Raw genomic sequence first — 27,036 nt, 5'->3', positions numbered from 1 at the left:
CTGAGAGAACCAGTTTGTCAGGTATGATCACTCACCAGGGAGCAAACCTGGTGACTCAGGGACTTAAAATGCAGTCGGCTGGTGTTTGGTGAAGCATTCCCTGCTTTGGAAAGTTTTATCCATCCAACGTTTGTACATTTCCCCCTGATAATCTCAAACGCTTTTATCTGAAAGATGTTGCGTGAGTGTTGCGTTTCCTCGTGTTATCAGGCTGCAGGTCAGAGAGGATTCATTTACTCAGAGGAAGTCTGTGAAGTGTTCCCGCTTTCTCAGCCACTTCCTGTATTCTGAGAACAGCCAGACCAAAAAGATCAATGTTGACTGATTATTGCGTAACTTTATGGGAAGTGAGATACCTTGCATGTCATCACCTCTTATGTGATTATGTTACATTATTTAGTAGATCAGCGCTTTGTGGCGAGCAAAATTCCACCCTATACAGGAATGTTTCCTCTTTGCCACTTCATTACAGTCATACATGTGTACAACATAAATGCTAATAAGTGTATATGATTAGAATAATTTATAGGATGCATGAATCAAAACAAAACTGACAATAACATCAAGGATAATTTCCCTGTTCTCAGACACAACTGCAGCTTTTTCCCACATTTTAAAAACATCCTGTTTGGATCTTAAATATATTTCTAAATCTAAGAGAAAGTTAAACAAACAAACAGTGATACATATTTAATAAATGGAAAGGAAGTCACGCTTTCATTCTAATGGGATCTGAACATTAAAGAAACCTTATTGGTAAGTGAAGGTCTTCAGATGCAAACTTTGAGGCCATATTGTAATAATAATGTCAGCAATTAAAACAACCCACTTCTTTTCTCATACATGAAAACATCGAATTTTGTAAAGCAAATGAAAACCTCGATGTCATGAAGCGTTGGCATTAAATGACCCAGGAGCGAAACAAACCCTGTCATTGTGTTTGTCTTTTGTGACACACTGCCACCTCGTGTCCTTCTGCCTCCATGACCAGAAAACCACTACATTTTTATCTGATGACATCATCACAGGAGCGAAACTTCAGCCTTACTGAAAACCTCCCTGCGTCACTGTTATGACTTCTGATGACAGTGTGTATCTGTGTCTGTATGTGTGTCAGTTATGGTCTTATCATACCTTCAGCTTCCTGTGAGTCACTTGAAAGGAAAGTCACATGAACATTATGTCGACCTGAAACACAAAAACACATTTCAGTTTATATTAAAGAATGACAAACATCAGTGTGATGATCACTTTGTTCTACATGTCAGGAGGGAATAAAACAGGGATCCAATTTTTTAATTCCTGAATAAAACTTGTTTCTGTTGCTCTCCCCTCTCTGTGTCTCCCAGGGTGGGACAGAGTCCGCAGCATCCCATGGCTCTGCAGGAGCTGGGTATCAGCCTGTCCATGATCGGCATGGCTGGGACCATCCTGATCTGCGCTCTGCCCATGTGGAAGGTGACGGCGTTCATCGGCACCCACCTGGTGGTCATGCAGGTGTTCTGGGAGGGGCTGTGGATGACCTGCGTCAGCGAGTACACGGGTCAGATGCAGTGTAAGCTCTATGACGCTCTGCTGGACCTCTCACCTGACCTCCAGGCGGCCCGCGGCCTCATCTGCATCAGCCTGGTGCTGGGGTGTTTGGGCTTCCTCATCTTCCTCCTGGGAGCACGCTGCACCAACTGCCTGGGACACCCGAGGATCAAGGCTCGGGTGGTGCTGAGCTCCGGGGCCATCTTCTGCCTGGCAGCTCTGACCACCATCGTCGCCGTTTCCTGGACGGCCAACTCCATCATCAGAGACTTCCACAACCCGCGCGTCCCCGAGGTGCTGAAGAGGGAGCTCGGCGCGGCCATTTATATAGGCTTTGTGACATCTGGGCTGCTGTTCTGTGGGGGAGCCATTCTGTGCACAAGCTGCCCACCGCAGAGGGGACGGTTCAACTCCAGTGGGTACATGCTCGCCAGGACGCCCACGCACAGCTACGCCATCAAGAACTATGTTTGAAGCGAGGACTGAAGGCTGAACGCAGAAAACACAACACAAACTACTACTTAGGACAAATATACTGAACTCTCTGATAGATACAACTGGCTGTACATAGATACACACAGACCACATATAGAATTGCAAAACATGTTTGGATACATGACAGGACTCTTTAGGCAGTTATTGGAATATCCTGATTTGTCTCGGGGCTGACACAGCCAATCATCAGTACAGTTACTTTTACTCCGTCTACATTGGTGTCAAAACCATCTACAGATGTTATGTTGTTTCTTAATGTTTGTCTTGAAGCAGGGATTTGAAATATTAGATTAAATCTTTAGATAGTTATTAATGTGTCTGATACAGCCTTAAACTTACATCCCAACGTCTGAAACAGCTGCAACCTGAAGTTATGAGGTGTGACTTTGTTGGCAAAGAAAGTAGGAGACTATATTTGGGCGCCTGCAGCTGAATGTGGGTGTAAGTTTAAGCAGTATAAAGTCACTTTTCTTAGTCACAATTTTAGCGACATCATAATCAGAGATTTGCCCTGCAAGAAACTTGTGTGCTTTTGATTTGCATCTAAGAATGAAAATAAAGACGGTGGAGCGAACGTGCCAGTTAATCAGTTTTCTGCAGTAGTGCGTGTCCTTGTTGACCTCCCAGTAGTCAGCTACTGAAGGACACAAATCATCAGTCAGAACTCGTGGCTCTTTAAATCAGTCTCCCAGAAACATGACTCAGTGGCTGAAAAGTCAGAGCACAGGCGAGCTTTTGTTTTTCTCCTCTCTGCAGAAAGCGAGAGAAAAGGGTTGTTTTGAAACCATGGCAGAGCAAACAGAGGGATTTCCCTCCTCCACCCAGGCAGAGCCTTCTTCTTCCATGAATACCAAAGAACTGGTTTCCCCTTTCAGAACAGATATTCAAAGCACACACACAGACACCCACCCACACACACGCACAAATCGTCTCTGCCTCACACATGTACACACACGTTAAAAAAACACCCCACCCCGCTCTGCTGCCAGCTGTTGCTAGTTAGGCAGTCGGCCTGCACTGAGGAGGAGGAGCAGGCCGGAGTCATGGAGCGGCAGCTGGAGCTCGCTGCCCTCGCTCTGGCCCTCACAGGGTGGCTGTGTGCCATCCTGACACGCTGCCTGGCCCTGTGGAAGGTGAGCGGCTCCATGGACAACATCACGGCTACTCTGCCTGCTTACTGGGACGGGGTGTGGCTGGAATGGGATCACTGGGACTTGGCCCACGATGGCAGCCTGCACTGCTCCTTCTATCGGTCTCTCATGTCTCTTTCTGGGAGCTTCCGGACGTGGAGAGCACTCATCATGGCCGCCATCGGAGCCGGGGCTTTTGCTACAGCGATAGGAGCAGCGGGGGCGGTATGGTTCCCTCTGCGGGGCCAGGTTAAAGTGGCTTCTGGAGCTCTCTTTGTTTTGTCTGGGATTCTGCTACTGGTTCCCACAGCCTGGACGTGCCATCACACCAGTCAGCCACTGGAGGGCGCTGTGATGCTGAGAAGAGATTGGGGACCTGCACTGTACCTGGGATGGATCTCCTTTGGTTTGATGCTGATTGGAGGGGTGTTTCTCACCACCAGATGCCCCACTAGAGATGCACAGCAGCCTGCAGAGAGCAGACAGCCGGACCAAGAGGACGAGGCGAATCACCCGCTGAGCAGGATCAACAGGACTACGTTCACAAACAGCCAGTACGAACGCAGATCGGAGCCCATCTGAGGGACTGTGATTTTATATTTAACTGAGTGTGAGTGAGACAAACTGGAAAATCACTAATCAGTGACTGTGGGTAGATTTAACAGCACATGTTGAGTAATGATGCACTGGATTAACTCTGCGTGAACTTAACACTAGAAATTAAAAGTGTCATGTAACTAGTTTTATAGATCAGATGGGGGCAGGACTTTAGGGATTTGTAAATGTTCTTTCAACACTATTTATAGTGTATGGTTGTATTTTAAATGGCCACAGTTCTTCTTTCCTTTATTTGATGCAACTAATGATACCAGACTGGAATGATTTCATGACAGCCGTGATGTTTTTAATCCACTATCATGCCTTACATGTGAATGAGTAAATATTTGTCTTAAATTAGAAATATTGCATTGATACATTGCTCTACATTAGATTGACGCAATTTCACATTTGTTTTGTTGAGTGGCAAAATGGTTTACGACTGAAATAAAATCTGCACTAAAAGACACTGTGGAATAACGAATTCAGAAATGTGTTTACAAAAGTTATCTGAGCAGATAAAGTCTTTGAGAGGGTAAATAAATTCAACAGGTTGGAAATAATCACACGTAAAACGTAACTTTTCAGACTTGTGTTTGCAGGTACACAAATGTTTCACAGGTTTATCATCAGTTAGTCACGATCATTTATTTTTCAGAATAGAAAACATGGTCAGAGATTAAAGTTTCAGGTTGTCCTGTTAAAGTCAAACATTGACGTTCGCTGTTTTTAAATCAAATGACTGAAAACTGATTTCTGTTTTCTTTCAACTCAGAGAAGCGTCACTTTGGTAAATGTCTTCTTCAGACATGAGTTTACATCCTGGTTAAAATGAAAGTCAGTATGAAAGTGTGAAAACGTTTCTTTTAGTTACCTGATTTTGACATGATACTCAATATGTGCCTCCATGTTTCTGGACTTATTTGTGTTTATAGCAAGTTAAAAGGAAAAAAATATTGTTAGTTTATGTGCTTTTTATGTTTAAAAATGTGTAATGCAGAAACAAAAACACCAACAACAAAATGTCAAAGTCTCTTACTAAAACAATACCTACACTGTTTGTATTGTTGCCTTTCAGAACACCGACATTATACATCATGGAATAATATTCAGTAACTCTATAATGTGCAAAGATGGAAATGCTTTTAATGTCACTAGTTCAGGTTTTAAGCTTTTCTGTTCTGAAACTTTTTTGTTTAGTTGTGAAAAACTAATTTTCAGAATAAATGTGTGTAAATGAGAAATCACTGTTCAAACACAACATTAATATTTTGTTAAATATTTATTTGCTGCATAGCAACGCATTTATTATGACAAAATATAAATTATATGTTAAAAGAAATTAGCCATGTAATTGAGACTATATGAAATACTGAGTGACTACATGGCACACAGAGTCTGATGGAAGGCCGACGGAGTTTTGTTCATGGTCCAGAAGGAAAGGTTTAAATGCTCAAATGTATTCCCAACATTCCCCCCCACCCAGTTTGCAAATCTGGCAAATAATAATAGCAAAATAAATCCTTTACACACAGAGAGGCTGGGCATTATAAGCGGCTGAAATAAGCATGAATCTCTTCATAAATATATTCTCTTAATGAGTTTTTGTGCCGCAGTGAAGCATGTTAGTGTGTTAGAGTCCTGACTGGGTGGGTTACTATAGTTTCTCATCTCCCTCCTCCACATCCTTCAGACTGAGGACCTCCAGAGTACCTCGACCTCTGGTCTCACAGCGGATCAGTTCATCGATCTCCCTGTAGCAGCCGGGATCCACCAGACACACCTGACAGTGAGGGGAAGAGAGGAGGCGAAGAGAAGTGTTACAGGCAGCAGCTCATACATAGAGAGTGGAAGTTTTACAGAACACACAGTGGAGAAAGTAAAAGGTTGCACACTGAACACAGTATTAAAAATAAGTTTGTGTCTTATTATTCAGTGACCGATGTAACTCAATCACAGCCACAGACAGACTGTGATTTAAGACATGTCTCACCATCTCCAGCTCCTCATCAAAGTCCTCACTCTCCACCACCTGCAGGAGCGGCTTCAGCTTCTCCTTCAGCCTCTTGGCCTCCTTGGCAGGCAGCACCAGACGCAGCTTCATGTGGGCTCTCTGGATCTGCATGGTCTGTGTCAGCTGCCGGATCACCTCCAGAGCCTGTTAACAGATTTCACATGTTCCGAGTTAATGTTGTCCATTTCACTGAATCTCTAATTATACCACCTGATGTTTAAAGTTTGTGTTCTGTCTCATTTAACGATTTAAATAGTCTTATTATTTTTTTAAAAAGATGCTGATTTTAAGTTATAAAGTAGATGAATGTTTTTGTTCTTTGAGCAAAATAAGAGATACAGTCAATATGTTTAAATATTTATGGACATTTGCTGCAGGAGAGATGTCAGATTGATGGCAAATGTGCTTGTTAATGGTCTGTCTACACAATAACTAATAAATAGACTATTTGAGAAGACATTTCAATCTTCAATCATGATAAAGCTAACAGAGCCATTGTGGTGCCTCACCTGCTGTTTAGTGCTCTTGTTGGGCTTGACGGAGTAGTGGATGTCCTTCATCCCCCTTTCGATGAGATTGACCGTGTACGGCCTCTTGGTCTCTGGGTTGACACACTTCTCTGCCACAATAGTCGCAATGTCTCTGAACATGGTCTCCAGCTGACTGTGCCTCTCCTTATCTGAAACCTGAAGCTCTCCTTTGGAGAGGATCTGTCAAAAAAGAAACAAGAAAGAAAACATTAATTAAATATGAATAAGTGGAGGTAAACACTGTTCCTGCCTTTGATGACAATACAGTGTGAATATGAGGGAGGCAGGAAAATACTTTGTACCTGTTTACAGATTTCTGTCACATCATCTGTCCCAAAAGCTTTGGTGAGGTCATCCTTCTTGGCCACCTGACCTTTGGACACATTAACGAAGATTGAGGTTGTCTGTAAAACCTCATCCAGGTCTTTCTCTCTGGAAGTAAACGCAAAGAGAGGAAATCAGATGAGTTTAGCGGTTTATAACGAAGTATTGGGAGACAATACACTGACTGACTGGTGGATTCAATCGTATACTGTGACGACTATTTAAAAAACAATGATGTAGAGAGTGTGGGTGTTACTCACGCGCCTGCCCTCCAGCTCATAACTTTATTCTTGTAACAGGCGATTTCAAACCGCTTGCCCCCTTTTTTCATCCTCACCACCGCCACATTTGTCAGCCGTATCTGGTTTGTTGGCGTGAATATAGACATGCTGAAGTCTATTCGGACAGACTGCTCTGTCTAAACTAGTGTTGTGTAGAAAAATAATGCCGTCAGTTCACAACGTCGTAGATGCGCCAGCAGTGTGCTCACAAATTGCTTCCACCGTGAAACATTGACGTTTAACGAGAGTTCCGGACTCGCTTCCTGTTCAGTAAATGTTAATTTACAGACTAACGATTCTTTAAAAAAATCGAAATGATGTATGAAACGATTACCGTTTCATAAGAAAATCTTGAAAATATATATTCATGGGATCCAAGGTTAAGTGCGCAACTGGAACATAGATTTAATATTAATACTTTTACCGTCAAACTGTAACAATGCATATTTGTTCCCTCATTTCTGACTGCTTGAGTTCGACTATTGTAGTATGAAAGAATTAATCGGACGTGTTATTGTGTTATCCCAATGACTGTGTATCTCGTCTTCATTGACGCTACTTTGACTATTTGAATTTTGCAGTTCCTCAATGTGACCACTTGAGGGCAGTAAACCTGTAATTCTAAATACACAGCCAACTGACAACACGTAGCTTAAGATAAGATAAGATAGTACTTTATTGAATTCGGTTGCTGCAACAGCACAAAGACAAACAAGAAGCAAGCAGCAAGACGGCAAACACAAATAGATACAGTCATTTTGTAAAACATACAAAAACAAAGAATTATATCTATGATCACGACAGCCATCAACCTTTCCAACAATTCAGGCTGACACAATATCACACTAAATGTTCCATTGGACACTTTAAAGATAGAATAGATAGAATAGTTTCCTGACCCTAACCCTATATTTTCACACTTCCGCTGAGAACATTCAAAATAAAACAGAAAAATAGGAGGCAGTGTAAATACTTGCTATGAGTACAGGACACGTTACATTAGCAAAAGAAACTCGGTTTCGTCCGTTATGATTTGTAGGAATGGGTCGGTGAAGTTTTGCAACGATACCTATACTTTTAAAGCCAATTTGCAAGACTGCTTCAAGCGCGCCGTCAACGAACACACTACACTTCCCATCATGCTTGTCGGCACAACAACATGGTTGCGCACAGCACCAGCTGCAGTGGATTGTGTACTTTATTATACCATTTGCAGCGATGCTGAGTTTTTTCGTAATTGTTTCACTTTTTATAAGTCATCTGTCTGCCTCGGATACCAAAGGTGAGCTTATTTAATGTTTTAACGTAACTGGAAATTAACTGTTCGTTATTTTATAACTGACGTCAGTAACAATGATAGTTAGCTTAGTAGTGTTAGCTTGTCAGCCGCCCTTTATTTGCTGCAGGTGACCTGAATTTGGGGTTAAGTTTTGTCATGTTGGTTGTTTCTAAACTAAGCAGCCACTTCCTGCCAATATTATTTCTGCAATGCATCCTACTCATAGCAAAGTTAGAAAAGCTTTCTTATTCACATCACCTGTCTAAAACTATAATAAGATGTCTTTCCTCCCTCCAGTCTCTCAGAATGCGCACCGTCTCGATGAGAGCTATGTCATGTTGATATGGCACAACCGACTGTACCTGTATTCAGCTGCTGCACTTGTCTTTGGGGTCTGGTTCTCAGTGAAGCTGGCACTGAAGAGGGTGAGTTCTCTTATTTGTACTTCTCAAAGTGCTGGTTTTTGTCTAACGGTTTTGCCTTGACTGCTGGTTTTCAGCTAAACTGTTAAAGATCTATGTGTTGCATGAAAGAAAACTCCTTTATTTATTTATTTGTCATGTAATTATTCGCTCTCCTATGTGTGCTTTCAGAGAAGCTTCTCCAAAGATGTCGGCTCATTGGTCTACAAAACTGTAAAGAACAATGACTGCTCCAACAGAGACTCTGTGGTTCATGTGTCTACGGTTAAAATCTTCTACGGCTCACAAACTGGAACAGCAAAGGTACAGATACGGAAATCCAAAACATCCTTATGTATCTATGATGGTAACATGTAGACAATATGATGCTGTAAAGATACTGATCAGCAGTGTTCATGATTTCCTACCCTGCTTTTTTTGGTAAGCATCAACTGAGACTTTTACTCATTCAGGGATTTGCAAACGAGCTGTCAGAGGAGGTGAAGGCTTTGGGAATACCAGCAGAGGTGATCGACATGAAGGACTACGATCCAGATGATCAACTTGCTGATGAGGTGAGCCTGGTTATGTGCAGAGACTTAAAGCCCTCCACTTGAGGATGTCAGCTGAGGATATTGTCTCAGTACATTTGCCCTTAATTTAGATGTTGTATAATTGAAGTGACTTATTAATTGTTGCAGCTCTGTTAAGAGGATAAAGCGTGCTGTATCTAGACTGTACTAAGAAGTTGCTCCAGGGTGTTGTTAATTAACTTCAAGCACATATGACTTTGCAACATGTGCGTACATGCAAGGCCTAATTAGAACATTATTAATCAAAGTAAAATAATAACCTTTTTTATTTATTGGCAGAAACAGCAAAGTGAGCCTCAGGTTGTGAAATGTTTCAGTGTTTCCTTCATTCGATTCTTCAAACGGCTGCCACAGAGGACAAATGTGTTGCATTAATCCAGCTCGCCTGAAGAAAGATGGATCATTTTCATCAGTGTTGCCTTTTTATTCTGTGGGCACTGTGTGTGTAGTGCATTGAGAGATGAATAAGAGGTTGGCTGCTACACAGCAGGGGAGAAAATAACTATTTATTTAGGGGGACAGTGATACAGTCATCAGTGATGGAAGATGTCCTCAGGAGAAATGGACACCAGCACCAGTCGCTCCTGATCCTCAGTCAGTGCACTTCATCACCGGCCTGCCACCAGTCAGTCAGACTGTTAGTGGTTTGGCAGCTCAGACACTGTCAGACAGCAGACAAGAGGGCCAAGGAGACAATGTGAACTTACTTTCTTTTGTTCAGTGCGTAACATTTTAGTCTTTGTAGGTGACTCAGCAGAATTCTTGTGTGATATAATTAGCTTGACTTTTAGCTAGTGTTCGAAAAGCTAGAGAGACATTTTGTAAGTGCAGTCTATTTCCATTTTCCATTTGTTCTCCTGCACCTTCGATTGTTTTACCTATTGCACTTTTATATTCTTTGATGCACTTGAGGCAAACTTGCATGAACTTTAACTTTATTTTTTGTATTATATTTGATCTAAAACATTTATTACTTTTAATCTTAGTTGATTTTATTCTGTTTTTTATTGATGATTGTTTTTAAATGTCATGTTTTACTTTGTTTATCTAAAGCCCTATGAATGGCCTCTGTGTTCTGCCTCGCCTTTATGCACAAATGCCTCCCCTCCCTCTGTGTAATGAAATGCTCCGCTTCTGTTTACTTTTCCATTCAGTGCACTAACAAGTCAGTCTGCGTGTTTCTCGCGGCGACCTACACCGACGGACGGCCCACAGAGAACGCTGAGTGGTTCTGTAAATGGCTGGAGGAGGCGTCCACTGACTTCAGATACGGGAAGACCTTCCTCAAAGGCCTCAGATATGCTGTGTTTGGTCTGGGGAACTCTGTCTATGTTGGTCACTATAATACAGTAAGAAATGACTTTCATATTAAGCTCTGTCCAAATATGAATACTTCTTCAAGTAAAAATCAAAGAATATCTAAATCTACAAGATGACAGCTGCAGCTCCGTAGCAGGAAGCAAATTCTAGGTCTATAAATGAATTAAAATGCTGCTCACCAAAATATCAACTGAGTCATTATTGAGTCATTTTAATGAAAGCATGAAGATCCAGACTGTATTTGTTTACACCTGATTTAACCCACTTTCTTACTGCCTCACCAGGTGGGTAAAAACATTGACAAGTGGCTCTGGATGCTGAGCGGCATGCGGGTCCTGACCCGGGGAGAGGGCGACTGTAATGTGGTGAAGAGCCGTAATGGCAGCATCCAGGCCGACTTCCTGGCCTGGAAGGTGAAGTTCCTGAACCGCCTGCAGGCCCTGGCCAAGGGCGAGAAGAAGAGCTGCAGCAGGAACTGTAAGACCGGAGGCTCCTGTAAGAACAAGAGGAAGGACGAAGCGCAGAAGGAAGAGGAGGACGAAGAGCAGAAAGACGGATCTGAGGTACAGAGTTTCTGTCACTCTTTCTTATTTACTGGATTGGTGTGAAAATTTGTCGCAGCAGTTTGACCCATTGGTTAAAAAGACAAGAATTCAGCTGCCTCATACAGCTGCTAGCAAACATCTGTCCTGCTGGAGAGTCTTTAAGCAAAGGCTTCATCCTTCCAGCCGCTTGAGCTGTTCTGTGGCCAATGATGATTATGACTCATTAATAATGTTTAATTATGGATCTGGCCAACTGTCCATTCCTATCACACCTCATATCTTAGTTGATAAAGTAGGCATGCTAATCTTCAGATCATGAACACAATAGCTGTGTCCCAATTCAGGGGCTGCAGCCTTCAAAGGGCATATTTGACGGCCGATTGCGTCACAGCGGTGCGTCGAAAGCTGTCCCATTTCTAAGGCTCCTTCAGAGGCAGCCGACAAATGCGTCCTCCTTTTCCCGTGCCGTGAAGGATCTATCAAGTGCATCCTTTGTGGCCAAACGTATCCAGAGATTCATTGGGCGCCAATTCAAACGGGATGGTGGACTCTTAAACGGCCGAGTGATACACATTTAAATCTAAAAGTTTTCGGTTTCAACTCAATCGAATAGCCTTAAAGGGGCCTTAAAACTTTAAAGTGATAGGTAAAGGTACATGACGTTAGCCTGCTAGCTACCTGTTGCTAGGCGACAGGAGGGGCGTCTGGTGATGCAAGGGTAATGGCGGGAACAGCTGGTGACACAAACAGGAAATCCTCTGTAGAACAGACCGTCTCATTTCAGTTCGGCTTTAGCGTCTACACAGGCTACGATATACTTATCCTTCATAGACCGCCTCCATTTGAGACGCAGCCATCATGTTTTCTTTGACACAGTGTTGTGATTGAATTCACGTGGGCACAAAATATCTGGGATAGAATATAAATGTGTGAAAACCCTTCCTCAAAGATCTGATGACCTATGTATTAGTTACATATTTGGTGAGTGCAAATATTAAACAGTATACAATTAAAAACAGTGCAATGTGAACAGACAGTGTGTAGTCCAGTGTGCATTAATGTCATGCATAAATCTGAATTAAAGGCTTATTCAGATTTATGCACTGATGTTATGTTAAGTGGGGATAGGATTTCTGATTGGCTTTCCAAAACTGAATTTTGATATGAAAGTGTTTCTCTGTAAAGTCTCTGTGTTACCATGAGCTATTGTTTTGACAGGATTTGCATGCAGTAAAATTAATTGCTTAAATCCCTTAACCATGCATTATTAAAATAAACAACAGCCTTGTTTAGAGGAGTAAACTCGAGCAGATAGGTGCAACCTTGATTTCACTCAGTGCATTGTTACAAAGACTCCTTTGTGCTCCCCTGACCCAGAATACAAGTAAGAAGCTAAAGACAATTAGTAAACAGGAGAAGGTGAGAGGCTGAGAAAGTGTGCAGCTCATGTTTAATTAGGAAAACGTCCTCTGGCTTATGAGGATGTTTTTCACATTACAAGGGCACTTTAGCTCAGTCTGTCCCATGCAGGGGATGCTTTTATAGCTGAACAACATCGGCAATGTGATTAAAGTCTGATAAGTAAGAGGAGTCTTACTCTCTGTATTCAGGAGCACTGATGGGCGAGCGGGGTGTTATAAATGTCCTGCACGGCAAACATAGAATGAGTCATCACCGTCGGCGCTGTCCGTCACGTCGAAATATGAAAATAGCACTTTTTTAGATTACTAATCACTGAAATTACACATTTCACAGGAAGACTAGTACAAACACACTCTCACACACCGGCAGTTTTCATATGCATCACCGCGCACACACACACATGACCAGTTGTCATGGCAGCAGGCACCACAGAGCCAACTCTAGCTGAGACTTCTTCCCCTCAGTCTGCAGCTCTCGGTGCACTCAGCAGAGGTGACATTCAGCCGGAACCACATGGTGGTGATTTATCTGCCCACTGTACTACTCGTGTGTTTTTATGCTGCAGCCGGTCATCTGTGCAGAGGCTTTCACGCTGCATACGCATTGTTACAAAGCCTTTAAAACACCATAAACATGCATATGGTTTCTGTATTTAATCAGGCAGAACAAGAGGAGATTACAGCACAATAAACGTCTCCCATATGGGCTCCCTCTCTAAACTGTGCACATGTTTCTAATTGGTTATGGGTTGGAACATATGCAAATCCCTCTACGTTAGCATTTTCCGCTTGATCATTTGTCCTTGACCTTCTTTTTTTTTACTATATTTAAACATTTCTGTCCCTTCTTTCACATCTCAGGAGGATCTGATGGAGTCGAGCAGCGATGAGGAGGAGTCCGGCCTGCACGACGAGAAAAGGTCAGGCTCTGTGGTCGACATGGAGGATCTGGGCAACCTCATGAGCAGTGCCAAGAAAGCAAAGGTCAGACTCTGTCCAGCTGCACAGTGACACCACTTTTACTAATGTATACGAGTCCGTTTCAGTACTCTACATAATCTGTCATATTCCTCTGCAGCTAAGTTAGCCTGTGATCTCGTGCAAAAGCAACTTATGAATGACTGCAGGTACTTCATTCTGCCATGCACACAAAAGGGATGAAATGGTGAAAGTAAGGATTCAGAAATATACGGTACTTATAAAGAAGAGTCACATACACAGTATTCAGCTGCCTCCTTCACTGTATTACACTTAGGTGGTCGTTGAATCATTGTAAACAGGAGCTCCAGTCATCATCCTGCAGGTTTATTTTCAGCGTTTCCGTGTGAAGGTCTGCAAGCGGCCACGATCGAGGCATTAAGCTTTCACCACCTCAGTCCAAACCGAGCGCGTTGAGGAAGGAGAAAAAGTGGTGTCATTGAATGAGAAGTGGCAGATGGGTTGATAGACACCAGACCCCGTCGGGCGAGAAGCGGAGGCTTGCGTAAGAGCGAGGACGCCCACCTCACAGACTTGTGAGGAACGAGTCACTCAAGAAAAGCAGGGAAAAAAGAGAAGAAGGAAAAGGAGGAAAAAGGAAGGGGCATCATCGGGCTCGTTACAGGCCGTGGTGTTTGAAATGCAGGAAGGAAAGGGATGAAAAAACACGAAGCTTTGCAGTGTAACTTTTTGGACTTGGGACCAAACTAACCTTGTTTGGTGCTTTTCTTTTTAATGCATCAGTTTGCATCACTGTTCTCTGCTCATGCACATCTGTTTGTCCCTGACGGATACAATAAATGTCACATTACTTTACACCACTGGCCACTTGATGATGATCTCTGTCTGCATTATATCCGGCTGCTGCCTCAGCTGAAAATGAACAAAACAGCAAGATACTCACAGAATGATGTTTTATTGTAGCTGCAGCAAACCTGAACTCCTCCCCTGGTGGACATAACACCGTGGCTTTGGACATAAAATCAGACTTTGAGGAGGACTTGCCTTCTGTCAACCGGATATTTGCACTAGAAAAGCAAGTGAACGAGTTCTCGTCTGTTCTTTTTAGACGGAAGCAGCATAGTTTGGTGTGTTTTCAGTTACTCAAGTGAACGCTAAAGGCAAGGTGTGTGACTTTGTGCTTCATGTAAACACAATGCCTTCGTGAGAGAGAGAGGCTCATGTAAGTGTGCGAGTGGCGAGCAGGAAAAGTTTCCCTGTCTCACACAGACGAGGTACGTGATCGTCGCAGCGTCGCTTCTCCTGTGATATAAATATTATATTTTCTTGTGTGTCAGCTCTGCAGGATTGTGACAGGCCTATTTGTAAGCTCTGCATCGATGTGTTTTTCTCGACTGGGAAACAGACGGACCTGCAAGCTCATGTTTTATTTGCTCTGTTAGAAGCATCTGGTCCCCCTCTTGTTCTGACGGATTTTGACTTGATTCAGGTCGGCCAATCACATCTGTTTATCTGTAAACGTGGTGGGTTTGATGACGAGTGCTGTTGAGGCCTTTTCGTAAACAACCTGACTTGTCAGTATTGTACAACTGGACCATAGTTAAAGGGCCAGTTCACCGACTTTCAGCCTCAGTCCTATCATGCTGTTATGGGGAGCTAATGCCATTATGGTAGAAAAAACATGCAAATTCGTTCTGTGCCTTTGGAGGATGCTATCCGCTTCTCCAACGGGCCCTGGAAAACATCTGCCACATGATGCATTTTACGTAGTCCGGCGGGAGCTCGCTAAACTACACTTCCTCAATCTAGGGCGCCCACCTCCGATGTCATGGCTCGTTCAAAATCGTCAGGTTTGACATTTTTATCAGACTAAAAATCATTGTAGTATTTCGTATTCTGTACCGCTCTGAGCCATGCAGTGAAGTGGTAGTATTTCACTACTGCGTCTCTCGCTGGGCCGTTCCTTTCAGAGGGAGGGGCGCAATGCATGCTGGGTGTTGTAGGAATGTAGAGTGGGTGAAACCACAAGCTGTTTGTACAACTTTCTCCACAGCTGTGGCGCCAATTTCAAATATTACTGCTTCTATCGATTACAGAGAACACCAGCTTTGACTGACAGCGGCTTTTTCAGGGGCGAATTGCTCCTTTAATGTTAGACACCAGTAGTTTTGTAAAGTTTATTATTTTGAACCCGATGAATTGGATGTTGGAAATAGATAAACAGCCTAGCAGCCGGCAGCTACTCTCTGCTCTGTTTGGTTGTAGCATCCAGAGTCATTTAAGTTTGCTGCCAATGCCAGGCATCGACATCTGGGGAAATCAAAGAGACGTCTGTAAATTACTTGAGCGATCAGTAAAGTACAGTAGGTATCATTTGTGTCTGCCACAGTGGAAAGAGTCAGACCTCTTAAGTCTTCTTTCATGATGTGTTTCTTCTTTTCATTCTTTCCTCCTGAGAATAAAACCGTTTATTTCTGTCATGTAACTCCAACATCGACCCTGACATCCGTTTCACCTGCGGCAAATTATTACGAGTATTTACTGCGACTTCTCTTCCAACATACGAGTGTCAAAATTCTGTACTCGGTTGATCACAGTTCGATATCAGGTTGATGATGTTGCTGCGTGTCGTTGGTAACAAATCACTGTTGTTTGTGCATAATTTGCTCCCACAGAGCAGACAGTGCAAGATGTAATTAGTTTGTACACGAAACGTTTGCTATTGCCAGGAGACAGCGAGTATTTAGCCAAGCTGCAAATTAAGTGTGAACAAGGAAATTCCCCTGACTGGAATATCTTAATCGGCTGATTTACTGTGCAGGGCGAGCTGAGGTCCACAAGTCTTATCTGCTGTGTGTCAACCCCTGTTAATGAGCTGAATATCGTAGGAGTGTCGAGGCTTTTCAAAACTGAACAGGTTATAAAGGCTGAATATGTCTTACTCTTAAAAAATGAGCAGGAGATCAACCACACAGGCAGCTGTCTTCTTCTAGTGTCTGAGATGCCTCTCATTATATCTGCAGCTGGGAGCTCAGTCTGACCACTAGGTGATGTCAGAGACTCTCAAATCTCTGAGTGATCCGCTCGGCTGACATTTAACACCACACTGTCGCTTCTCAAAGCAGTTTGCATGAATTCTCTGTGCACATCAGCACTGATAGACATTTAACACATTTAATGACACTCTCTCTCTTTTCACAACCCGACTGAAGCTAAACGTCACCGACTGTCTCAGACTATTCAAGCGCTTTGAAGCAGGCTGGGTTTTAGGGGAGTTGCCCAGGATTACGTCCGGATTGTTTATTTATTTATCATTATTTATGAGTTTATTTGTCAGGGATAATGCAAAAGACATTGTGGCACAATGTTGCAATAGCGTGGGACATATGTATTGCATATAGTGTTTCTAGCCAAGGCTCATTTGCAACCTGTCCCTGGTAAGGCTGGTAAGGTACAAATCATCATGAAATAGAGCACATACATAAAATTACAAAAACATTAACATTACATTTTAAAATAACTTTATTGATCCCCAAAGGGAAATTCATTTGTGTGGCATCTCATCTACCCTTTACTAAAGAATTAAAGTCTGATGGCTGTGGGGACAAGAGATCTTCTACATCCCTTTGTCCTGCAGCGAAGAGAGGAGCCGTCCACCACCGTCGTTTCTTTGCTCCATCGAGGTGTTATGAAGCGGATGATCCGTGTTGTTTAGAAGTGACACATGCAAAATGTATGCATGTATAAAGTGCAGGTTTGATCGATAGTTCACACCTTCCCCAAGTCAAACAAAAGGATATATAACACTTTGCATGTCACTGTGGTGAGATTACTTGCTTTCACTTCAAATAATAAGCTTTTCCACATTTAGTGTTTTTAGCTGAGAAGGGTTCTTTCAAATCGTGGTTCATGATATTTGTGTACTCATGTTTTTGTTCTACATTTGTTGTACGTCTCGACGTGAGAGACAAAGAGAGCTACATTCCCTTTGTACTCAGCAGGTTCTCTGTAAGGCTGCAGGTCTTTGAGCTTCTTGTGTTCTGTCGAGTGGATTTTCTCTGCTGCCATCAGGACGTCGTTAAGTTGCTTGCAAAACTATTCAAAATCGCTCATCCCCTCTGCAATTAGGTTGTTAAATGCTCCTTAAGTTTTTCTGTTTCTTATAGAGTTCTTATAGTTGTAGTTCTTTACCCAGTTTGTCTGTTTATTAATCAGTCTCCTCACAATCTGTATTTATTTTAGCTCTTGTGTCATTTATTAGCTCTTCTTTGTAATTTATTGCCGTCTGTCCGTCGCTGTGTTTTCTCGTCTTTTATGTACAAGCTGCTCCAGACCAGTTGCCCCTCGAGGGATAATAAAGTTGTTTGGATTGAATTGCAGAAAATCTGCCCCTGCATTAAGCATCAGCGTCTTTCTATTCACCTCTGTTCCTTGAGTCTCGAGGCCTGTTCTGATCCTCTTTTTATCGATCTCGAAAGACGAATTGTCAAACAAATATTCTCAATATTCAGCCCCAAGGGAGCATGACGCATAAATTGTTGAAATGACATTAAGTCCATAATAAAACAGTTGTTTTTAGCACTTTATATCAAAGACTAAAGATACAATCTCCTAAAAAAACTGATTTCATGCCCAGTGTTGATCACACAGTTGAGTTTTTTCGGGCTGTCCAGTAATTTCTGCTTTTTTCACTCACTAATGATTTTGGCTGGCTGTGACGTTTCATGATTTCACGCTGTCACACACATCGCACTCAGTCATCAGTCTCTTGTAGATTTTTATCCAACAATGACTGAATTAAAGCGTCATTAGCTTTCTAGCTTCTTCACAAATCATCTCTCACTTGCCCAAGTGAGTTACCTCATCCCACCCTGCATGTCACTTTTGCCCCCTGTGCCTCCATGGTCAGTCCGGTGCAAACAAATCAGAAGGCCTGAATGAGCTGAACACGGCTCAGATGGATTTCTCCGTGTCGATGTCAGTGGTCCTTGAAGCCACGCGCGGATGAGGATGACCGAATCACCGCTGAAATTTGATGCTCATATATATTTTCCACAACTGTTTCCTTCAAGTGTTCCCAATGCTAGATTGGCAGGCAGGCTGTGATTGGCTGCCAGAGTGCAGCGCTCATATTGCCCAGCCTCAGTCCGTATCCATCCTTGGCTGTGTTTCTATTTGTGTTCTGCCAAGAGTGCCAGTGAAGCTTCATTTCCATATTCCTTTAATTTATTTTGCACAGATATTGTGTGTCTAAACTTTGTCCTAGGAGGTTTGTGCTTCTGCCTGGAGGTGCTGGAGCGTTCTAGGCTGGGTTCGGATGCTTTTAGATCAGAGTCCAGAAGGCAGAAATGAAGATGCTACGTATTCGAAACATAGTGTAACAAATGATGGCTGCAAGATGTGAGAAAAATCTCTGTCATATTTGACCGGGATTACTGTCATGTCATCCGTCCATTAACAGTATGCAGCAGCTTTGAATGTATAATATGCAGCACACATTTTTCATACGTGTGTTCCATGCACTCCTTTGGTCTGCTAAGGTAGCATACAGCTTTCTTTATTCCAGCGTTCCCTCTTCTTTGTCCTCCTTGCATGTCCTTCTCATGTTAGTCCCTTGATCGCATGCTCGCTCTGTGTGCTGTCGCCGCACTGTCCGCCTGCATCAGCCCCATGTCGTGTCATGGTTCCAGAGCACGACGCAGCGCTGTGACATGTCCCACTTCTGTTCGTCCAGACAGGCTCGGGCAGAACGGTGCGTCTGCGAGCGCTCAGGGGAGGGTGAAAGTCGAGCAGTGGGGACCGGAGACCGGGGCCAGAAGAATCTCTAGTTCTGCACGCAAACACCACAGGGACAGATTGGTGCACTGTTGGCTGCATGTTGCGGGTGCTGTCAGGGTTTGCATGTCAGAGATGGAGTAAAGTGCAGGCTACAGATACTTGATCCCTGGTTTGGAAATCTTGCAAATGTAAACGTTGATTTGACACCATCCTCCAGATTGTTGTTCTGATATCCCAGATTAACTGCTTGTGTGAGCTACTGTACACCTGCACTGATAACTAGAGCAGAGCATGGGTTAGAGCTTCCAGCCAAAGTAAACCAGCGCCCCACATAATCTGCACAGAGATAACTGAAGTTTCCAAATGTCATCCAGCACAACACTTTCTCCTTTTCCACCCCGGAACAAGGTGTGGGAGGATTCTGCCACAGCATGATGGCTTACTTATTCACAGCATCCCTTGTCACCAAATGTGCTGCTCCTCAGAGGGAGCGCTGCTGCTGTCAGTCATGAGTGTGGCATCTTTACTGTACCTGGGGCTGAGGCTGGATAATGGCGGGCACATGCAGCCTGTGCTGCACAAAACAGATCGAGCTGCTAGAGAGCCTTAGATTTAGTCCAGGTAGAAGCTGGAAGTACGCCATGGTTAGGTTTGTCAGCGGAAATAGATGAGATCTGAGCATCTGAGGCTTAGACCGCATATATATAGCATTTAGACTGGACACACGAACATCCCTCTACATTTGCTGACAGGGTATCAGCCCCTTGTGAGCGCTGCTGTACTCAGAAGATGACATTTAGAGCCCAAGCAGTTGCTACCGTACGGTTATTGGTTGGAGCTGTCACTTAACGTGGTTGATCTCAAAAGCGACTCATCCATCAGACCTCACAGGGAAAAAAAAAACCTGTTCCCATGGACCGTGCAACTTTTCCAGCAGGACTTAATCAATCTTCTGTTGTATCTGTTAGCCGCATATCTCTAAGATGTTTGGATTTACATACAAATGCTGTACACTGCAGTTATGTAATCCTGGCCTGAAGGAAGTCATTAATCTTACACACCAACGAGCTCCAGCAGCAAAAAGAGAGACAGCTGCTGTGGAATACAGTTCTCAGATTGTCTTGTACTTGTGTAGACCTTTTGTTGCATTTCACTGTCCCCTGAGGGTCCTTAAACCAGGATTACCCCTCTAATGTTCAGACGGGATGATGCCTCTTTATTCAGAAATTCAGTTCATGTTATGCAACAGTTAACGGTTATGTCACACACAGTCATACGAGGACTGCAGAATCACAAGCCTTGATCTTCAGTCCTGTCAAACATCAAACACTTTGGAGAAGCTCCTCCTGCTTCTTACTTAGTTCATCAAAGTGATGAGCATCATCACGAGGCGAGGAACTACTTTATTTGGAAACTGTCTCGTTAAGCTTTTCTTGATGAAGTTTCTAACGTACTCTTTGAACTGTCACGATTTCATGCCTGCGAGCCTCGTTGTGTCCCAGAGTGTCCCTCAAGTTTGCATCTCATTGGGCTTTGATGTTGTTGAAAAAAATATTATTTATTGTTTGGAGTTTAATGTTTACTACAAGCAAAGCTGAATTCTGACCTCATCATAAAATGCACCACATTAGGACCTGTGTCCACTTACAGCATTGTCAGTGCTCAGTGGCCGCCTAGAGAACAAGCGCTGCACCCAGCGTCTTTTTTCCGAGCACTTGAGTTGAAAATATCTGAACTTTCTCTGGTGCAACTGTGGTCACCGCCGCATTTTTCAGGCAACCAATCAGATTAGGCGCCACTCGTCACCCTGGTTACCACCAAAAATGGAGGAGCAGCTTGTTTGAGCCGTTTCCGTCTACCCGGAGCTGTACAACATGACAAACAAACACACAAAGCTGTGTAGTCAGTTAAACTTACTGTTGTCATAGAAACAAAACAGCGTTTTTTTCTCTCACGGCACAAGGGCTTCATCGCAGCGCCCTGCCAGCGCTTTTCTGCCAGAAAAAAGCGCTGTGTGTGGACACAAACCCCCCTCGCTGTCAGCTGTTTTTTGTCGCTGCGCTCTCACTTAAAAATAGTTCAACTTTTAGAACACCGCCGCGCTCGTCAATGTCACTTCTCCCTGAACGACCAATCAAAATCAAGAAAGGGCGGACATTCCGATGTCAACTTTGTCAACAACAATGCCGGAGCAGAAACTTTTTCAAGGTGTAGAGCTGCTGCTAACGCCAGGACACGATTCCTTTACACTGTTTTTATGTTTTCTTTGTTAAATTTCCTTAAATAAAAGCAAATATTAAGCAATCAGAGCGATTTTAAACACAGGGAAGCGGAAAGTGCAGCCAGACAACTTTCGTAACCTAGCAACAGTAAGCGGCGATGAGAAGCGCTCTGAAATTGAGGTTGTGGGCCCTGCCAACGTAAAAAAACGCTGTTTGTGGACACAGGCCCTTATAGTAAGAATTCTTATTGTTGTGACAAATAAAGTCATAACACTGCCATTTTTTATACATGCAGTTATGTTTATAAATCATGACTGAGTTTTGTGTCACCACAGAGCAAAGCAGAAGGTCAAGGAGACGGCCAGATGGTGAAGTTATCCAAGCTGAACGGAGTGAAGAAGGTTGAAGATGACGGGGAAAGAAGAGAGATGATCACACCTGCCCTCCGAGAAGCTCTGACAAAGCAAGGTGAGGAGAAGAGGTTTAAATACAAGTTATGGAGTTTGCAAGAAAATAAAACAAAGTCGAAACAGAGAAAGATCATCTTTATCTCTGGTTGACGGAGCTTTATGGATGGTAGAACTGACTGAATTGCCTGCTTGTGTTAAACTGTGAAGCCGTTTCCCAGAGAACATCTGCTGGGTGTCACTGGTGACTGTGGGTAATATATTCATATCATCCTGCTGCACTGCTTTGCAATAAAAAATCACTTTATAGACCTCACACCAGCTGCTTGTCAGCATATCCCTAACCTTGCTCTAACCACAAGGGCAGCAAAGTAGTAATTCACTTTTAAACATGAATTATGAGTTGTGACGTTTTTTTATATTGAGCAGTAAATCAAAGAAACTCGGACTGCCAGAAGAGGTGGTGCAGATGTGTGTTCATCCTGATCAAAGTCACTGATTAAAGTGTCTCTTTATTTATCTCGTGTATCTCAACATGATGACTCATTAAATATCCCCTTTATTGCCTTCTGATGCAATTAGCTTAGCATTCCAGGCAGAGAGTAGTAACATGTTGGAGCTGTTTGTTTGACCGTGTTCAAATTAATCAGCTGCTGAAATTGCTTTCTGTGTTCCAGACGTTTTTCTAATATCCTGACAGAGAAATTGGTCGGTGAAAGCCGGCCAGAGGTGCTTCTCGAGGAGAAGTGTGGAGCAGGGGAATATTTGTTGTCTAATGGCTCTTAATGATGCATTGCAGTCCAATTAGCCTCTCTGCCTCCTGCTGTCCTCAGGGTGCAGTCCCAAGAGTCACGTCTCTCTCCTCCCACACCTAAAAACATCAACAAAACTAATCCAGCTGGTGTGGGAGTGTTCGTGAAGTTCTGCTAATTCAACTTGCTTATTATATCACTTAGTTAAACAGTCAATATGTAGAGCCGTATGTTTTACTGCCAATTGGTCGTCTACACTAAATAGAAGCTAACTCACTTCTGCATACGTACAGGGAATACTCAGTCAAACCATGTTACATTCAAATTGGATCAATAGGATATAAAGTTCTCCTGTGTGTGTATATATTGTAGCACAGTTCTGCCTGTGTGAGCGTCTCAGATTAATGTAAAAGTTACTCAAAGCTCCCCTCCAGTGACAGTGTTTAACCTTGTAAACATCTCCATGTGGTGTTCTTCATGTGCTAACAGACATATCAGGGACGACATGAGCAGTCATCTCCATGGCTGGGCCTGTCTGCTTTTAAACTGCAGTGTACCAAGGACAGGCTGAACAACACGTTTTCAGATTGGCAGGTTTGAGACGTCACAAACCTAAGGAGCCAATCCCGTTAATGGACGGGGTGACGCTATGCATATCATTATGTGTAACCTATGGCAACCACTTTGTCGATGTGCGAGCCAGCTGTAACCGTCATCGTCATTTTTGCAAACTCACTCGTGACTAACGTTAATGTTACTAATACTAATTACTAAATTTCAAGCTAGCGAAGGTTCAACAAGTTGCCGCTCAACGATGGCAGAGACGCGTTTTGTTTTCGTGACGGAGGGGGCGGTTGGAAATGTGCATAGTGGGCGGGGCCTGTGCAGAATCAGGAAGTTTTAATGAGGGAGGAGGAGGAGATGCCTTTGGAGGTGATTAAACGGATTTTGCAGAAAAAACACATCAGACACAATTTATTATTTCAAACATTTCATATGTCTTAAAACACGACTGGAGCTGCTCTTGAACAAAATAAGAAATTGAGCTCTATCTGATTTCTTATCCTTGACTTGGCTCAGTATTTTTTAATATTGCACCCTGTTCTTGGTAAATGAAGCTTCATGTTGTGCATCCATGTGTTCTCTCTGTTGGTGTTCGCCTCTGATAAAGCCTTAGAGTCTTTAGCCCTCTCTGAAACATCCTACTATCTCTTCTTTATTTCCATCATTTACTATTATAGCACAGGCCAGTCATTCTCAGCCAGTGACGCCCCCACTGTTAGCCAACAAAGCGCTCTATAAATAGAACTCTGCGAGCGAGAGAAGACTTCACTTCATTTGCCCAACTTATGACCTATTTCATGGTGTCAGAGCTGGCAACAGTGGGTCTCAGCGGACGGGTCCTTTTATTTGCAATAACAGAATGAAGGATGAAGGTTTTGGCACCGTCTTATGATATTGTATCTTGGAAGGCTTTTTATCCTGTATTGTGTTTTTCTGGCATGACATGGGTGCAAAAGTCACGCAGCTAATGAAACTCTAGTTTAACATCCAAGAAAGTTATAAAAGCGCTGCATGTTTACGATGTTATTTTCCTTTATTTAGCTCCAGGAGACGTCGAATGCCAATTCAAAAGATTTTGGCTAAAGCGTAAACATAGTGGGAACACATCCATGTAAAATAGTTATTGTAACAGGTTAGTGTTCATTTATGTCGTCAAATATAATTAAAAGCAAAATGTTTCGATTTCCTGTGAGATCCTGTGAAGAGAAGCTGCCGACCTCCAAAACAAATGAGCTGATTTTCCAACTCTTTGATTAAACGCTTCCTCTCCCTGCTCGTTTTATTCCCCTGAGGCGGCTCAGAGAGAGAGAGAGAGTTACACATCAAAGTACGGATTGTTTGCAGAATCTTAAATAATTTGATCCTACATCTCTGAGGGAACCACTGATTTTCTGCTATAATGATTTAAAGCCTCGGGCTGCTTACACATGATCTGTGGTTGAACTTCTCTTAACCAGCTGTGCCATTGTTTTCCTAAGGGGAGAGCGGCGCTGTGCAGTGCAGCAGGGCTACCTTTGACCTTTGGCGCAACACTCAAAATTGCCAAAGTCTGAATTGTTATAAATTTGACCTCAGTTCCCGTTTACCTCTTCAAGTGCAATCACGGAGAAAACAGCTGTATGTGTGTAGCTTTATATTTACATTTGTCAGCAAGGGAGGTGTGGAAGAGACGCTCCACATACTATGGTCTGACTGCCACTGATGCTGTCTAAAACATGGAGAACAGCATCCTTGTGCTTTGCCTTACAGAGGCTCCTGGCCTCTGTAAGAAGCAAGATGCTTTTCATCCAAACTCATGGCAAACTAAGAGCAAATTATTGTGAAGGCAGCTTTGTGATTAAGGACACTGTTGAGCAGCTTTCTGCAGCAGCAGGCCTGTAAGCCTTAAATTCTGGTGGCAAATTGAAGGCAACTTTAAAGCGCTGCTTGAAAAGGAAGTGACCATAAATGAAACCATAGAACCAGATGTTTGAGTAACAGACTTTAAATGTTTTTAATAGAAGTCTGTTTATAATTTACAGCCAGAGTGGTCTTTTGTTATTGAGCAGAATGTAAGATGTGGTGACATTAAGAATTAATTGTTGTTTTAGAAAAATACATATGTTTATTTTTGTGAAACTTCTGCTTGCCGGGGCGCCGGTTTAGCTCAGCAGGTAAATCGGCGGCTCGTGTACAGAGGCTACAGTCCCCCGGACTCCCACCCTCGGCCCTCTGCTGCGCGTCATCCCCCAGTCTCTCTTCCCCTGTTTCCAACACTATCCACTGTCCTCCTGTCCTCCTGTCCTCCTGTCCTAATAAAGGCATAAAAAATAATCTTTAAAAAATAATATTTTTTGCTTGTCAAGCTTTGCACAGGAACACACAAATACATATACAGTAAACGTATCTAATACCTGTGCATGAACACATTCATGTTGGTTGTTATCGAGCCTCCTGTCACAGCTCTTTATCATCTTCTACGTCTCATGCGTCGCCTCCTCCCACATCAGAGTACATTTATTCATAGCATGCAACATTCTTCTCAGCGATAACAGAGGAAATGGGAGAGCATTTATTTCCTTCTCTGCTTCCTCCTCCCCCTCACTTTGGCTCCGTCCTCTCCTCTGACACATTCAAGGACACGGAGGCGTTGGAAATCGATTTCCCTAACAAAGACAAGCGCGGAAACGTGCTTACATTAAGATCATTAATAGTAAAATAAACTGCCAGCAGGGCCCGTCGGCTCCACAGTCGGGTTGGCTTCGGGTTATACATTTTTATGTGTCTTGTGGTGCTCAGAGCGAGGTTAGAGGACTCTGTGCTCTCCAGGTATTTTCAGGTGGAAAAACGATTTGATGCTGGTCAGCATGTTTCTGCCTGAATAAGGAAAAGGGCAAACAAACATTAGGCGTGTGAAAAAACTAGATTAGTTTGTGTCTGCCTGTTGTTTGTTTGTTAGAGTAATGTTCCTGCTCAATAGAATGTCTGTGATCAGCGGCAGCTGTTTCATTCAGATGGTGAATCAAATACTATTTTTAACCATTCATCCTTTTCTGTAAATATTCTCCAAACAGCCTCCGTGAGTCACATTTGTGTTTGACTTATCGAGCATCAGACGTCTGTGGAATCAGTGAGCGCTCATACACACCCTGACACAAACTGCCTCTTGTGTTTTAATGAGATATTTCACAAGGATTTAATCAAATAAAACACACATGAGTCTTTAAAATCCAAAGTTAGAACCTGTTTTGCTGCTAAACAGCTTTACTAGAAGGTCACTACAAACTTTGTGATTTTAAAAGTGAGCTCTTCTTTATTCCCCTCAAAGCAACTCCAGCATCATGTTGTGATGCAGATTCAGTGATACAGATGAAAGTATTCTCTGACGGACGTCACAGAGGAGGACATGTAAAGAAAAAGAGACTCACTGGGACTCAGACGTGTCCGCTCGTAGCCGGTGGTGTTCGGGCGTGGTGATATAAGAGGATCGAGAGGCAGGCAGTGAAGAAAGTGAATTTGAAACACTTTATCCTCCTTTTGTGCTGAGGGGGAATTTGAAACGCTATCCCCGTCTTCCCAGCGTGGACGTGCCCTTGAGCCTCTGCTGGTCGCTTTATAGGAGATTTTCAGTTGAATAAATATGACTTTGTGAATGCTGTGCATGGCTGAGCTGATATGTTACTCAAAGTAAATGTGAAATCATCTTCTCTCCGTGTTCATTATCTGCTGAATGTGGTTCTGGGTCAGAGAGGTGCTTTCTGATCGAGAGCCGTGTTGTTCTTTCTCTCTCTGTGTGCAGGGTACAAACTCATTGGAAGTCACTCAGGAGTGAAGCTCTGTCGATGGACCAAGGTAATGGAATTGATTCCTCAATAAAGCATCAGACTTTTGAGAAACTGGGTGCATGAATCATGTTTAAGATGTTGTTTCTG

The 27,036-nt window shown here is 43.1% G+C and overlaps 4 protein-coding genes across 4 annotated transcripts in view; 3 read left to right on the top strand and 1 right to left on the bottom strand.

Annotated features, from left to right (window-relative positions):
* Positions 1–1,374: 1,374 nt before the first annotated feature.
* cldnj (claudin j) lies at positions 1,375–2,007 on the top strand. Its single transcript, XM_069668800.1, has one exon. It carries the CDS (start codon positions 1,375–1,377, stop codon positions 2,005–2,007), a length of 633 nt encoding a protein of 210 aa, XP_069524901.1.
* A 975-nt stretch (positions 2,008–2,982) lies between these two features.
* On the top strand, positions 2,983–4,220 carry LOC138597478 (claudin-4-like). Its single transcript, XM_069669075.1, has one exon. It carries the CDS (start codon positions 3,072–3,074, stop codon positions 3,738–3,740), a length of 669 nt encoding a protein of 222 aa, XP_069525176.1. The 5' UTR covers positions 2,983–3,071; the 3' UTR covers positions 3,741–4,220.
* Positions 4,221–5,033: 813 nt separating this feature from the next.
* sbds (SBDS ribosome maturation factor) lies at positions 5,034–7,091 on the bottom strand. Its single transcript, XM_069669073.1, has 5 exons — positions 6,884–7,091; positions 6,602–6,731; positions 6,279–6,479; positions 5,749–5,913; positions 5,034–5,538 (listed from the first exon to the last, which is right to left on the bottom strand). The coding sequence occupies exons 1-5, from the start codon at positions 7,009–7,011 to the stop codon at positions 5,413–5,415; spliced, it is 750 nt and encodes a 249-aa protein (XP_069525174.1). The 5' UTR covers positions 7,012–7,091; the 3' UTR covers positions 5,034–5,412.
* Positions 7,092–8,122: 1,031 nt separating this feature from the next.
* tyw1 (tRNA-yW synthesizing protein 1 homolog (S. cerevisiae)) overlaps positions 8,123–27,036 on the top strand; it is a 60,111-nt gene continuing 41,197 nt past the window's right edge. The window contains exons 1-9 of the mRNA XM_069668423.1: positions 8,123–8,186; positions 8,481–8,608; positions 8,777–8,908; positions 9,058–9,159; positions 10,332–10,526; positions 10,782–11,060; positions 13,325–13,447; positions 21,738–21,870; positions 26,904–26,956. Coding sequence (XP_069524524.1) covers positions 8,123–8,186; positions 8,481–8,608; positions 8,777–8,908; positions 9,058–9,159; positions 10,332–10,526; positions 10,782–11,060; positions 13,325–13,447; positions 21,738–21,870; positions 26,904–26,956 — 1,209 coding nt within the window. The remainder of the gene's footprint in view (positions 8,187–8,480; positions 8,609–8,776; positions 8,909–9,057; positions 9,160–10,331; positions 10,527–10,781; positions 11,061–13,324; positions 13,448–21,737; positions 21,871–26,903; positions 26,957–27,036) is intronic.

This window comes from Semicossyphus pulcher, unplaced genomic scaffold, assembly GCF_022749685.1.
Source record: "Semicossyphus pulcher isolate SPU_LCO1_2020_fin unplaced genomic scaffold, fSemPul1.0.p SCAF_19, whole genome shotgun sequence".
Lineage (NCBI taxonomy): Eukaryota > Metazoa > Chordata > Actinopteri > Labriformes > Labridae > Semicossyphus > Semicossyphus pulcher.
This window is presented reverse-complemented; position numbering and strand designations above follow the sequence as displayed.

Bases quoted from the DNA above. Each gene is read 5' to 3' on its own strand.
- LOC138597478 (XM_069669075.1), top strand. From the start codon at position 3,072: ATGGAGCGGCAGCTGGAGCTCGCTGCCCTCGCTCTGGCCCTCACAGGG.
- cldnj (XM_069668800.1), top strand. From the start codon at position 1,375: ATGGCTCTGCAGGAGCTGGGTATCAGCCTGTCCATGATCGGCATGGCT.
- sbds (XM_069669073.1), bottom strand. From the start codon at position 7,011: ATGTCTATATTCACGCCAACAAACCAGATACGGCTGACAAATGTGGCG. The intron at 6,480-6,601 runs GTACAAAGTATT...CTTTTTTGACAG, and splicing joins TGACAGAAATCTGTAAACAG to ATCCTCTCCAAAGGAGAGCT. The intron at 5,539-5,748 runs GTGAGACATGTC...CCTCACTGTCAG, and splicing joins TTGATGAGGAGCTGGAGATG to GTGTGTCTGGTGGATCCCGG.